The sequence below is a fragment of the Morone saxatilis genome, unplaced genomic scaffold (genome assembly GCF_004916995.1).
Source record: "Morone saxatilis isolate NCDOM2014 unplaced genomic scaffold, NCSU_SB_2.0 Contig11, whole genome shotgun sequence".
Taxonomy (NCBI): Eukaryota; Metazoa; Chordata; class Actinopteri; family Moronidae; genus Morone; species Morone saxatilis.
This window is the reverse complement of record NW_023339663.1, coordinates 9143181-9158556: the sequence shown is the minus strand read 5'-3', so window position 1 is coordinate 9158556 and position 15376 is coordinate 9143181. Positions and strand designations below refer to the sequence as shown.

Here is a 15376-nt window from a genome sequence, read left to right as displayed (position 1 = left end):
CCCTCTCAAGATTAGGCCTTCAGCTGTGTGTCCTTTGGCAGACAGACTCAAATTAGTTGTACTGTCTTAGTTATTTAAGCAATGTTTTTTTCATTAAGCGTCCTAACTCTAACACAAATTTATCTTTAACAGAAGACATGTACTTTACATGGAATAGAAATAAAGGGCCAGTAAAGCTAAAAATTTTCACTTGTTTGATTACATGAAAGGTATTTAATAACATCTAGAACAATTTAAAATGTACGGTAAGTAATAAACTACATGAAAGACAATTTTCTTCTCAAGTCTTTATTTTAGATCACACCAATTAAAATTTCCACAAAAAACTTTGTGTCAGAAGTGGGATCCATTGGCTGATTAGAGCTGGAACCTGAATGACTGATCATCCTGGAATAAAAGTTTCTGGCCTCTACCTCACGAAAACTTAGGGACAAGAGGACTGAACGTTGAGGGACCGAACCATCACCGCTTGGATCTCAATAGAGTCGGACCTCTGAAAATAAAAAAAGCCAAATTGTTTAATTTACCACAGTTTGACTGTTTTTACCAGAGTTGTAGCAAAAACCACCTGGACTCACGTTGACGATTGTGTCTAAGAGAGAATAATTGTGGTGTAGGTGTAGGTCCACAAAATGTTTGGGTAAAGGATTTTCGCTTTACTCAAGGAGCAATGAGTATATTTTTTTAGTATGAGATAGTTGATACAGATACAGGAAAGGATTGATTTTGAGATAAAGGAAATGAAGGCAAAGAGAAAAGTGTTAAAGAAAGACTCAGAAGATGTGGAAGAACACTTGAAGGAACTGAATATGTGGAAGAATAAAGGAAAGGAAAAAACATGATAAACAAATGCCATTTCATCCACAAGATGATGATGATACTGATACCACTGACAAAGCAACAGACAAATCTTCTCAGAAAAAATCTTCTCTGTACCCTACAGTGCCTCAGTGTTTCAGAATGGACCACATTCTATGACCCTGTGCACTGACATTGAAACAGCTTTCCCGCCACGTATGGACAGACAAAGTCTCCGCCTGCAAATAGAAAAGACGATGAATCTGTTTCTGAGTACCTCACTAACCTCACTGATGTTTTCGACATCCACAGTGGTCTTGTACAACGGGCTGACCTCTGCAATACTGTTTCTACCTGGGAAACCCACCTGCGAGACAACTTTATGAAGGGTCTTTGTGCTGACGTTCAAGAAGCAACCAAAAACAACTGTTGTTGTTGTACATCACTTTGGTGCATTGTGGAAACACAGAAATGTCCTTAAATCTGACGGTATCAGACATCATGACGAAGTGGCTACATTGTTGGATGCTGTTCTCTTGCTGAAGGATATTGTTGTGTGTCAAGCTCATACTAACAGCTCTGATCCAGTCTCAATAGGAAATGCAGGACATGCACAGTTTTCTACTGTTGAAGAAAGACACTTTTGGAAGAAAAATGGTTGCACACTTAAGAATTACATTTGGTTTGGCCCATAAAAATAAACCTTGCCTTCCAAAACATTTCTTTCCCCATTTTGCCAAGCTGACACATCTAATCCAACAACATTGGTTCACAGAGAGATTTACAGTCTATGCTTAAAAGTTCCATTAATCATGTCTTGTCCTAATGTACATGAGAATGAGAAAGAGAGCATGGACTAATCTCAGTCCTTTTGAGATCCTCTTTGGGAGACCACCTAATTTGGGAATGGTACCTGTAAACAAACCACTCCCTGAAACTCACTTTTGTGATAACGACATGTTGCATTATTGTCAGACTTTGTCCTCTTTTATCTCAAGTCCACAGGCAGATGAAGGATGGCTGAAGACTTCTTCATGACCTCAAACCCAGTGACTATGTTGCGGTTAGAATCCTGCGAAGGAAGCAATTGAGGTCAAAGAAGTAGAACAGCCCATTCCAGGTACTCCTGTCGACGCACACCGCAGTGAAGGTTGTAGAAAGAGCCACCTGAATACATGCCAGCCACTACAGGAAGGTCCCACCTCCAACTGAGAGCCAATAAGAGCAGACGGCGAAATGAAGCACTCTGCTCCACCTATCAACAGGTAGAAGAAGTAACTCTCACTCTTGTTCTGGTGCTCCAACTGTGAGGGAGGAGTGCTGATTAGGCTTTGCTCGCACTCCAAGCTGTCACCAAGCCCGCTTACACGTCCAAAGCAAGGTTTATAGACAACTCCCACACTCACACTAGAAATATGGCCAATTCCTTGTATTTCATCTGACTATAACTGTATCAATTCCTCCGCTTGCAGTGAATATTGCCCTTTTTGGTGTCTAATGTATAAAGAAAACCCTGATTACTGGTATATTTTCACCTTTAAGGCACAAAATTATGACTGCCACTATGGGAGCCTCCATTTTTGGTAACTTCTCTTCCTCATTCACCGAACACAAACAGTCATTCCTGAATGTTAATAAAACACGCATTAACTTGTATTGGTGTAACAACACCACTTTCCCCGAATGTTTCTACTCTTGTGTTGGAAAAGGGCCTGATGTAGGTAACTTCTCTGGGCCCTGTAAATAGACATGGTCGTTCAACCACGCTGGAACAGCCATAACGTTTACTGTGATGTCAACATCTACCAACACAACCTGCGTGTAATTTGCCACAAACCCCTCGCTCTCAGCTCCCAACAACAACAATTTTAACTGTTTGTGATACTTATTGGGCCTGCGGGGGGAAAACACTGTATGCGAATTTGGCAGAAGGCTCGAACGGACTCTGTACTCTTGTTCTGTTGATTGCACCCTTTTAGATGATCCCTGTCTATGACTTCAGTTTACACAATGATAAAACTGTGGAATGAGCTCAAAGCCTTGAAGGAGGACGCCGCTACCTTCTCTTCACTCCAAGTCATGTTTGCCAGCCAGTAAGATGTCCTTTGAGGGGAAAAAAGCATTATATTCAACAGAGTTATAAAAGAAAAAATACTTTTTAATTGCTTTAAAATGTATTTTAACTAGAACGTGTTAATTAGTCCAGCCTGGTCTTTGCGTGTAATAAGCTTACCATGCTTATTATGCTTGGGGAAAATCCACTGGTTCAAGTGAAGATTATGAACTACATGTACAGGGAAGGAGAAGCCTGATGTCAGCGGGATACGGGTGGCACGTTAGATAGGGTGGGAAAGTGATGTCAAGGGTTAAACTCACAGAACACTCCACTCACTAATCACTAACTGTTTTCTGAGAATCCGTTGGCATGGTTAAGTGTTTGAAGGAGTGTTTTTGTATCCAGTTAATGAGTAAACTCATTCTTATTTTTTTATTGCCTTTTTTTTTTAGAAATGTTTTTCGTTATTATTTGAAATGAATTGTCACTGATATTTCTTGGACATGCATCACCTGTCTAGGCCCTCTCCAGATAATTATGACATGGCATATAATTAATCCTTAAGAAGGATTGGAGAATAGACAGTGGTCAAGGACTACTGCTGTCTGCTGCAACAGGCTAAAGCTTGAAAAGATCCCCTTTCTTTATAATTAAGTTTTGTGGTGCCATCATGTGGCAGTGTAGCTGGAGTGACTGCATTTCTACAGTATATGATGATGGCCATGCACCACCTGCAAAGTCTAACCCGAAGCCTCCACACAAGCCCTGTAAGAACCCCTCTTTTATTGCAACTCACATTGTACCTGCCTCTTCCACCAAGCTAAAGTCTTCTTTGTTTTCTTCATCCATTTATAATCTAACCTCTTCTAAAGCTTTGTGTGTATATCCTAACACATCTGAAGCATGGGGTGAAAATAAACAAAAGCCAAACTTAGATACTTCTGTAAGAAGAAAACAGTTGGGTCAGAGGTCTAATTCATTACAAGCAGCAGCATGCCGTAACACATTTCAGTCAGACACTGTCTCTTCTCAGTTAAATGCTATCTTCAGTGGCCCTGATAACCACAGCTCTCTCTGGTCACAATCCACCTGCTGAGACCAGGATGACTGGGGTCTGTAGAGAGTCTAGGTATAGATCATCCACCTCCAATAGTTTTCAGCCTTTGCTCCCAGATAAACCTGAGTGAGGACCAACCTGATGACCAAAGTTATGTTGTGTTATGTTATGTTACGTTACTCAAGCCCTAACATCTAACATATTTTCCTGCCCTCCTGTCTATCTTTCCATCCAGCCTCCTCACTCTGATGCCCGCATGTGTCATAAAATGCATGGGTGGACGAGAGGCAGCCCCACCATCCTTTTTACTTTCTTTCCGTCTCCCACATCCCTCTTCCCCCTACTCTTCCTCAGATTCTCCCTTAATCAACCCCAGCTGGGAAAGATGCTGGCAACACTTCAGACAAAGCCAGAAAGGAATCATTTGAGAAAAACTCATCCAAACACAGCTCTGTCATCTGACATCTTCTCTACATTTTCTAACATCCATTGTATACCCAACTCTTCTTTCCTACTCCCCTTGTGTCACCAGTTCCCCTGTCTTTGCTGTTTCATGTTTTCCTCTTCCTCAGGCCCACCCCCTTATTTTCCCCCTTATCTCACCTCTGCACAATCTGTGCTATAACTCTGGCCGTTGCTAATGTGTCTTGACAGCTTTTATGTGTACTAAGTAAAGGCAAATGCACCACAGGGTCAGGTAATGGCTCAGCTAAGTCTACCCCCTACCAGGATGTGGCTATATCCTGTGGCCCCCTGTTCAGAACAAAACACTCTACACCTATAATTCTCATTAATCTGACAGTACCCCAAACAAATTAGGCAGTAACTGTGCACACAGATGCAGCTGCACACACATGTTCCAGACAAGTGTGAAACATCATTATTACTGAGGATTGTTCATTATTGGGCAACAGATTGTTTGTCTCAGAAACATTAAGAGTTTAATTACAAATATGACATCTTTTCTGCCTGAATTGTGTCATGTGGGCACCAATCCTGACCCAGGATCTTTGTTGCCTCTGCTCCCTTTCAGTGTTTCTATATTCTTTAATCTGCAAATTAAAAAAGTTCAAAAATTCTACAAAAAAAAATACTCCAATTTCCTTAAACCAACAGCCTTAATTATTTGCAAGTGGTATCTTATAAAGAAACATATGAATCAATCAACATGAATATGGCTTGGATCAGACAGAGACAGAAAAGGGGGATGAATGGAAAAGGGGGGAGCTGAGAGGTGAGGGAGGGTTGTGAAGGGAAGGAAATAGAGGAAAGAGTGTTTGTATATATCAATCTATATATACTGTATATAGTGTGTTATGGTAAAGGTTATGTAACAGAGGGACCCCCTGAACCCACACTTCAGCCACCAGGTCAAAGTCTGTCACCCAGACCACCAGCTGGGGCCCAAAGCCGGATTTGAAAATTTTACCATACATCTTCCTGTGCTCCATCTATAAAGCAGTAGTAACACCAGTAAATCAGTACTCATGTTCATTTGTTGTTTGACTTTTGACTTTAAAATTAGGTGAAAATCCAGGATTATTTCCACTGTATTAGACTGACATTTTCTTTATAAAATCAAAATGTAATGTAATGTAGCATAACTACATACTGGCTATTAAATGTTTGATTTAGCTCAGATGTAAATGTATTATAAATAATATAAAGCAAAAGGACCAGTCTGTAACAATTGTATTATTTAAATCTTAATTTACCCACCATTCAGAAAGAGGTTATGTTAATTTGTTCCAGGTCAAATTGAGAAACTTTCAAGTGTAAAAGAATTCCTATGATAAAATGTATTCCACTTTTATTCTGCAGTGCTGAGGTTTATGGGGTAACAAATAGCAAGAATTAGACTTTAATACATACAATTAATTAAGAGAAAAAAAATGTAATGATGGAATGTGGATGGGAGGTTGATCGTACCTAACATTTTTAAAGATGTGTCATGATACAATGTGTTAGCAATTTGATAGACTTACAAAAAACTGACAGAAGTATTGTTTTGTCATGTTGATGTTGAAAGCCTCGCTGTCTGCTGGCTTGTAGAAAGCATGTAAAATGGAGAATAGCTGCTTAGTTATATTCTAAATTCTCTAAATATTCTATTCATGATTGCCATTATTTGGATACCTTTCAGTGTTGCCGTGAGGAAAAAACGATGTATGACTGAGTCAACTGCAAAAGTCTAACAGTGCAGCTGTAAATGTATGTCATCAATCAGCCTTTGTGCACAGATACACTAGCCACCCTCTGCAAGCACGTACGCACACACACACATTGAATGAACATTAATGTGATAGACATCACACGAAATAAAATCATGTGAAAATCCCTCCCACACTCTGGTTCATGTCAGTACATGCACAAATCATCAGCTGGTTTGTTAATGTTTAGCAGTTATGTTCTAAGAAATATAGATGAAGTTTTGCTATATACAAACTGTTGAGACACACTGCAAAGTCTGGATCTCAAAGATTCACATGCCTGATACATACCATACCATACCACATACCTGATAAGCATGCCAGTGCTATCTGGGCCACAGACAGGGCCATTCGAACAGAGGTGGGTATTTTCCCCACACTCACCACTTTAGAAGCTTAGACAAGGCACCAGGCTCTAAATGTTGTTTTTACGAATATCTTCAAGGAATCAACAAGCAGAGGAAGTAGACCCCCCCTAACCCCTCTCTAGCCCCAGCTTTTACTTATGACAGTATTACAAAGTCCAAATGAAGCTCAAAGTTCATGTCTTATCAGTCTTCAAGGACTAACTTTCGATGTATAACAGACCACGTGTAATCATTATTAATTTCTTAGAAGACTAATGTTCATTTGAACCTCCTGCAGTAAATGAGGTAAACAAGTTTCCCAAGCGCTTTCATTCTTTCATTCAGAAGCAGAATTAGAAAAAGGACATTTCAAAAACATTTCTTAGAACATTTCAAAAAAGGAAATTCCCGAACAAAACATGAGTGAAAAATACCATCAATAGAACAATCAGGAACAGATTAATGTCCATTAATTTTGTGGGTTTAGACTGTGATGTTTAATGTGTAAAATGTAGCCACATTTACAAAACATTGTACTGACAAAGGTCCAATATACACCCTTGGTTTTTCAGATACAGTTGTCAGTGAAGCAACCACAAACAGCAGATAAGATGTTTTCCCAATCAAGCCAAATGACTGAGAGTTATCATCACCTATCTGTCATACTCCAGTACCCATCCATTCTCATCCTCCGTAGAGACGTTTGCTGAAATGTACTGCAAACAAGCCGCCCTTAAGCATTGTGCAATTGAGCTTGAATTTAACACACAATGCCTAATTGGCTGTGATTGGCTAACTGCATCACTGACATTTAAAAAGTGACACGGTTCAAGGTTTTCTGTGTGTGTCTGTTTGTTTTTTTCAAATGAGATCTAACAACAGAGTTCATTGTTCAGTTGTTCATGTTGGTGCTTGAGGAAGCTGGAACTCAAACTTTAAAATGTATCACATAGAGCAGCCGAGCCCTGCAGGCATCATTTGCTGCATTCTTAACCAGATGTACAGGTCATTTCAACCATTATCACCATCAGCTACCAGGAGGAAGCAATGTACATCATTAGCTTCAGATAATATTCAGTTGCAGGTTATCTCCAGTCATTGCTCTGTTCTCCAGAGTATCTGATCCTGCTGCCGAACCAACTTCGTCCCATTACCCTGTTGCAGTTGAGGACGTCCTCAGGGTTCGAGTTAGCGCATCTACTTTCTAAAGCGCTTGAAGAGTGGATGGACGCCCTTGTTTGCTGCCGAGGCTTTGCTGCCTCGACTCTGATATTCCATGTAGATGGTGTCATCTGTATCCGACATGGACCTCATGGTGCCTGTTCGCCTAGAGAACTGATATGGAGAGAGAAAGAAATGTGAGTACTGTAATATGCAATAGCACAATTAAGCATGCAAAGGAAATTAATTAAAAAAGTCCCCACCTGTGGCCGTGCACCCAGCTCTCCTGCCACCACTTCCTCCTCAGCATCCAGGTCTGAAGCAGCTAGGACCTTCTGAAGCAGCTGCTGTTGGTCATCTCTGGAAGAGAACATCAAGTCATCTTCCTCCATACCTGCCAACTTTGTGATCACCTATGAAAAAAGAGGAACATGAAACCTTAGAAATGATATTTGTATATGGAACACGAGGTGTTACAAAATAAAGATCTTCTTCTTCTAAAGTAAACCCATATTTGCTGTTGCCAGAATAACTCAGATTTCAGAGGCAGATTTTCAGTTGGTGAGTCTTGGACCGCCTCACACTACACAAGTCCAACCAGACTTGATCTGATGAAACAAAACCCTTTTGAATACATAATAAACAGGCTCTACCTATTCAAGTGCACAGATAACAAAAACTGAAAAAAAGTTTGTTTATTTAAAGAGACAAAAGACACTTTTTAAAAAGTGATACTATACTTAAATCAGGCTGAAACAACCCGTAGAACTTTTAGTGTGAGCAAACTTATATGGGTATGGGCTATCAGTTAGATACGTACAATCTGGTATATGTATATGTTGCCATTCTTTGGGAAGACACAGATAATGTTAAATGATGTTGCTGAACACACCTTAAAGCTGTATCCCTGGTCCACCAGGAACCTCTGCCTTTTGGTGGAGTAAGCCATCTCTTGGGTGTCCTGGGACACCAGTGAATAGAAGTATGCATTGTACTCCTCTGCCACCATTCCTACAAGCAGTCGGGTGGAGTGAGAATACATTTTCAGACATTTATGTCAGCATGTGTCACACATAAGCAAACAATCTGTTTTGTTTTGTTTTTCCCAGACTGACTGACCTTTCTTTGCTCGTAAGACTCTGCCAAGCCTCTGAGCCTCCTGTCTGCGTGATCCACCATGGGAGGATATCTGGATCAGAACATTGGCTTCTGGCAAGTCAAATGAGGTGTCTCCTACCTATTTGGTAGAAAGGGTGTATTACTTATACACAGACATATTACCACTGCATCACTTTTGCAGTATGCATTTACTGCTTTATTAAAAGGAAAACATGTTTCAGATTTTCTCTCTCTCCTCTCTGAATCCATGATAAGGTGCAAATTGGATAAAATATTTAATCATACTTAGAACAAGTAATAAAATGTCAAAATGAGCACAGAATCCATATGATTAACAACGCACCATGTCATACTGTACAGTTTATTTACATGCACACTATGTGCAGAGGAGATCACTGTAGATGTTATCATGGTTAGTTGTCTAGAAATACATGTGCGCCTCCTACAGGTCACAAGGGGGCGCATGGTGGTTGATCGAGTACAGTCCGTATTATAAATGTTAAATCCATTATAGATTGCTCAGTTTACCTTGGAGATGAAAATGGTGTTGATCTTAGGGTTGTGTTTGAAGTTCTGTAAAATCTGCATACGTTCCCCCTGAGAGGTTGGACCATAGATGTAAGGCCTTGAGAGGAAAACGACAGAGCAGAATAAAAACAAAAAGAAATCTCATATTTGACTGAAACTTAAACGCTGTTTTTTTTTGTAAATAACTTACTTGTTGAGTCGAATAGCGTATTCCTTCAAGGCAAACACGTTGTCAGCAAAGACAATAATCTTGTCATTGCGCCGCTCGTGGAAGTGAATGAGAAACTGGCATGCACGGAACTTGTTGGGGTTCATCGTATAAAGCAGGATGCGCTTCTTCGTCTTTATGGCCACATATTCTCTGTAAAACTCCGGAGACATCGGGCACCACACCTGAAGTACAGACATGGGTACATTGTTCAGATAGCTCTGTTTTCATTAATCAACATTGTCATTTAACATCATCAGTGAAAATGTGCTGGGGTTAACTCAACAACTAATTTTCACCAGGAGTCCAGACACAACTACAAACTAACAAATGATATAAAGCAGGATGCACTTCTTTGTCTTAATGGCCATATACTCTCTGCAATGCTCTGGAGACATCAGGTGGCTTTATCAATGTGGGACATGCTCACCTGGTAATAGGCAGCATTGTTGCAGAAATAAGAGGAAAAGGCACTTACAACGATCTTAAACCAGCAACACAATCAGACAAGTATAAAGTTAATCTATAAAAACATCATTCATGAGTACATACAACCATATATGAAATTTGCTTTTTAACTGGACTAACTCTTCTGCATGTCAGACACCAGCCCAAATTATTCAATGGTTTTTGTTTTTGCATGCAGCTCCACACAACTCTACAAGTTGTCACGTTTAAATGATATAAGACAGCTCAACATCTATCAAGAAACAAAGTCTACACAGAGAAGGGCACACAATCAAAGCCGTCTAATCATGAGATATTAAGTGTGTCCCTTTATCTTATTTTCTGGTACAATAGTGCAAGTCTCACCTCTGCACACTGGACTTTAGCAATGTAGCCATTGTTCTGCAATTCCATCCAGTTGGCCTCAAATAGCTTAGGACCAATTAGGAAGTTGAGGTCCACAATCTTGTCATCTTCCCTGACCAGTGTGGCAGTGAGCCCCATTTTGCAGTGAGCCTGGACGATGGTCAGGACACGACGAAACATCTTGGCTACAGAGAAAACACAAAATTATTACGTTACCATTTAGATTAATGTCACCGAAATATGTGTCTGCAAGCCACTGTACCCCAAAGCATTACTTCAAAAATAATCATAGCATGACATTGGAACTGAAAGGCATTATTGAGTTGTCTGATGTATTTTAACAGCTCACCAGGGATAGTGTGCACCTCATCCAGGATAATGAGTCCCCACTCCTGGCTCCGCATCCATTCCATGACCCTCTCAGCCTCCCAGGAGCGCTTGGTGGTGTGACCCAGCATAGAGTACGTGCTGATGGCCACCGAGCAGCCGATGGGCTTGTCTTTGGCGTCGGAGGTGAAGCGGCAGATCTGAGAGTCATCAATAGTGGACCACATCTTGAACTGAGCCTTCCACTGCTCCACTGACACTGACGAGTTCCCCAACACAAGGCAGCGTTTACGCACCGTGCACGCTGCTGTCACGCCCACCAGTGATTTACCCGCTCCTGGAAAGCAAACGGGAAATAACATAATTGAAACATACACAAGTTTTACACACACGATTTATGCTACAAAAAGATTACTAACAGTAAGTATTGGGATTTAGTTGAGGGGTACAAGAGTATATCCCTTTTGTTTGTTTAATTCTTCTACCATTTTGCCATTCCATATTTGTATTTTTATTGGGATGAAACGCTTTGGTTGTGTCTCTTCTGTTTTGTTCGGCAAAGTGAACCAGCTGTCTCACCGCAGGGCAGCACGATGACCCCAGAGCGAGCACGTCCATTTCCAAACATCTTTCGCAGACTTTTTTCCTGGTAGGGCCGCAACACAGCAGTGGGCTTTAGGTCTATGTTGATGTCTGGGTTGACTGTATCATTGCGAAAGTCGTACTCTGCTAGCAGGGGGTACTCCAGCTGAATACAACGCTTCTGCAGCTCTTCAATCATCTCCTACGCAAGACAAAAGAAGAATACAGACAGTTCAGAATAGAATATAGAAATACAATTTATTCTTTTACTTAATTACTTAATTTTAAATAAAGCCACAAAACATAAACAATGGCTTTTAGTGACTAGCAATCAAATATAATGTTTAATGCTCATTTCAAGAACCAAATCAGTTGTTTTGAATGTTTCAGTTCAATATTTAAAAATTATGCATACTCATATTACTGCTAACCATTTTACAAAGCATACCATATGTTTTTGGATTAATTTCCCATCTTCCAGGCAGCCAGGCTATTATCTGTGCGTATGCAAATCAGCATTTAGAGCCTTGATTTGCTTGAAGTGTAATCCCTCCTAATGATCATCGCACCCACAATGATACAGTATCATCTTGTGGTAATACAATCGCATGTAGACAGCCTTATATCAAAGCCTTTTTGTGCAACACCACAAACTTGGAGTTTTCTAAACAGTCCCTTGAAACTTCTAATCGATTACTCACTCAACAGAAAATGATTCGTCAACAATTCTGATGATTATTGATTGCCAAAACATTCTCAGTGAGTCTTTTCTCAGTTTTATATCCTTGTAAACTGAATATGAACATTTTCAAAAAGCCGTTTGCTTAAAAATGGTCAGCAGTAATGTAATCATGTAAAGTATGTAGTGCTGATTCAGATGACTACCTGGCGAATCTCAAAGGACACAGTCTGAGTCTCTTCCTCCTCCTCTTCTTCTTTATCCATCTGCTCATAGTAGCTGAAGATGTCCTCAGGGACCTGCTGGGATGAAGTTTGTCCATCGCTGGGCTCCTGTGAGGTGGAGGTACCTCCCTTTTCCTGAGAAAACTTGGAAATCTGTCAGAAGGAGACACAGAAGGACATGTGTTAGTGTTTGACCAGGACAGTTCTCTTCAGGGACTTGTTTTTATTGCTTTTCAGTAAGATGGTAATATAACTTACAGGTTAGAAAAACTACATCACAAGACATCCTCCCTCGTGTCATCAATATTACTTTGTTCAAATGTGTGCACAATCCTATTTTTACAAGCGGCTACCCACAAGTTTAAAATTGTGGCTATGCTGCCATCTAGCTGTAGCTGCATGATCTGTGTCCAACCTGTGAAGTACAGCACATCACACTGCGCTCTAGTTTAACGCTACATCACACTTCGGTGTGACTTTTAAGTGCAATATTATTGCCAGAAATGTGACAGATAATTCTAAACATTCAGGGTCTCGCAACAATGCTTTTCAGTCAAAGAAGATTTACAGTGCTGTTAGGAGTAATTTAATAACATCATCATTATGATTTTAATGATTTGGTTGAAAGTTTAAAGTAATTTGCACCTGCGACAGTAATAAATAATTTGATATGATTGTGTGTGAGTTAAAATAGATATACCATACCGCTGACTTGCTGTGGATGACCTCAGTAATGAGCTCAGTGTCAGCTCCGTCTGCAGTACGGAGACGACATTCACGGATAACGGTGTCCTGCAGAAGGCGCTGGATCACATCAGGGAAGGCACTTTCAACAAAATACCTGAGGGTAGATAGGCAGCACAGTTTAGGAAGAGCACTGAAGGGACGACTAATGATGCAAAGGAATGATTGTTGAAATGACTTCACCTATTGTGCTTGAGCACCAGCTTGACTTTGCCGTAGCTCACTGTGCAGAGCTGAGAGAAAGAGAGGGATTAAATGCACTGATTGAATAACCAAGTCTTGCAAAACAATACATTTGGAAATTTTCCCTCCTCGTCCCCCCTAAAAACACCGGATACTCTCCCATTCAGACCTTGATGAACTGCACGATTCCATCAGGTACAGACGTCTTGCTGAGTTTCTGCAGGTACTCCACAATATCAGAGGTCTGCAGCCCCACACTGACAGCTGCATACAGGGAATAGGCTGTCAGCTTGTACTCATGGACATGGTTAGGCCTGCACACTGGCTCTGCAATGGCCACCAAGAAGTCCTGGGCGTACTTATACACTGGTGAGAAAGCTTCCAGAAATATGTGTCCATCTGGAGCCTGGAGGGGGGAGAATGAAAAAAAGAAGATGAGAAAGAAATACAAATCATTAGGATTAAGAGGACCACACGTGTTTTGAAAAAAACAGTCTCAAGTGAGGAAATCAACAGTCCAAACATGTCTTACCACCCAGAGGGGACGTGAAGTGTGATCATTCTTCAGCAGCATCTGACTACGATAGTCTTTGGCTCCATACTCGTCCAGTTTTGTATTGGACTCATCCACTTGTTTACCTGCAGCAGCAGGTATAGCCTCCTGAGACTCACTGCCCCCAGCCTCTCCTTCGTCTTCTTCCTCCTCAAAGAAGCGCTTTTTGGACTTCTTGTCTGTAGTCCAACAGTATGAGTTAGAAAATATGCTCAGTAACAGGGGTGGACAAATGCATACAGTTTAGTAAGAGGAAACGACCTGCCATCCCCTGAACTACACTACATGTTCACTATAACTGCTACCAAAAACAGATAATGTCTTCATGCAAAACTACAGTGTCTCAACAGAGAAATATGAGTGTCAGTAAAATGTTCAAGACTGTCACCTTTCAGTTTGGCACAAAGTTAGCTGATAGCTAAGTTCAACAGTAACATTAGAAACTCACCCCGATCTCCTTTATCCTTTTTGCCCATTCTACAAAGCTTTAAACAGGTAATATCTATCAAAACACATCAGATATATCTACATAATCTGTCCGCTGTCCTCCTGAAATCACACAAAGAGACACTGTGTAGTGTGAGGCAAATGTTGCTACGACACAGTACTGGTGTCTAGTAAGCTAACGTAATGCAGAAACAAAACCTCCGGCGTCGGCCTTCAAAATAAAATCCTGTTTTAGGGACATTTATTTTAGAGGCGCTAAACTCATTGAGCACGACTACTGAAGAGAAATAATTTAGGGGGCAGTCTGGGATGTATTAGAGAAGATTATTAAAGCACCCTCAACTGTAACCACACTAAGTGGTAAAATAACGGGCTTACCTACCCATTTAATATCTAAATTAAATATGTTCACTTTTATTGGCCAGGTATATGTACACATACAAAGCATTTGACGTTGTTTTCTTTTAGTGTACATACACAGAATAGAATAAACTCAAGAAAATATACATAATAGACATTTTTCAGGTACACTATAATAAAAAATATTGATTTGTTTTATGTTTTTTTTTTTTTGTTAATCAATGCACACCAGAAGCTTTATACATGACTGAAACCCGAAAAACAACTAGAAACAGTCTCTCAGGATAAGATATAATGTATAAAATAAAACACTTCTTATATCCTGTGCTTTTATTCTTGCAGCAGAAATGGTCACTTCTGGTTTTAGCGCTGTTATCTTCGGCTAACTTGACAAAGTCTCACTGTTTACTTCCGGGGTGAAAAGTCAACTTCTTACTTTTAGCTTCTTCTGGTTTATGGTTTTTTTTTTACTTTAATAGAAATTCCTGAAACTACGTGTAAGTCATCAGTGTGAGATATGTCGTGTGATAAACCAATCGGACCTGTTTTACCTCCGATGTTTACAGAGGAAAAGAGCGATGAAGACTCTGATAATGACAAAGGATGTGAGTATAAGACTAAATATCTTTTGTCAGAGACTACGAGCCGCCGTTTCTTTCTATGAAACACAATATAAATCAGTAGTATTCGTACCAGGTTCATTTTACCATGGTTGGTTAATGCTTGTTGCCTCCCTGTGTTAGTCTCTGGCCCTGCTTTGCCTCCCGGCTATAAACGGGGAGAACCGTCGAGCTCCTCGGATGAGAGTGAACAGGAGGAGGTGGTGGTGAAAAGAGCCAAAACAAGTCACACTGCTGCAGAAAAGTAGGTTCATTAATGGACTACAAGTTATAGGGAGAGATGTCTCAACAAACCCAAACAATAATCAAATTGCAATAATCAATGGACAATAATTACAGTGCAATCTATTGCCCATGTGC

General features: G+C 40.4%; 1 protein-coding gene across 1 annotated transcript; it reads right to left on the bottom strand.

The window, feature by feature from the left end:
* Positions 1-6924: 6924 nt before the first annotated feature.
* ercc3 (excision repair cross-complementation group 3) lies at positions 6925-14203 on the bottom strand. Its single transcript, XM_035652298.1, has 15 exons — positions 14038-14203; positions 13569-13768; positions 13206-13442; positions 13037-13086; positions 12815-12950; positions 12092-12262; positions 11204-11408; positions 10647-10961; positions 10298-10482; positions 9467-9669; positions 9277-9373; positions 8749-8866; positions 8522-8640; positions 7893-8042; positions 6925-7803 (listed from the first exon to the last, which is right to left on the bottom strand). Exons 1-15 carry the CDS (start codon positions 14063-14065, stop codon positions 7666-7668), a joined length of 2352 nt encoding a protein of 783 aa, XP_035508191.1. The 5' UTR covers positions 14066-14203; the 3' UTR covers positions 6925-7665.
* Between the last annotated feature and the right edge of the window lie 1173 nt (positions 14204-15376).

Excerpts from the sequence above, each read along its gene's own strand:
- ercc3 (XM_035652298.1), bottom strand. The coding sequence starts at position 14,065 with ATGGGCAAAAAGGATAAAGGAGATCGGG. Across the intron at positions 13,087-13,205 it reads GAATCGTGCAGTTCATCAAG|CTCTGCACAGTGAGCTACGG; the intron begins GTCTGAATGGGA and ends TCTTTCTCTCAG. Across the intron at positions 9,374-9,466 it reads TACGCTATTCGACTCAACAA|GCCTTACATCTATGGTCCAA; the intron begins GTAAGTTATTTA and ends TTTCCTCTCAAG.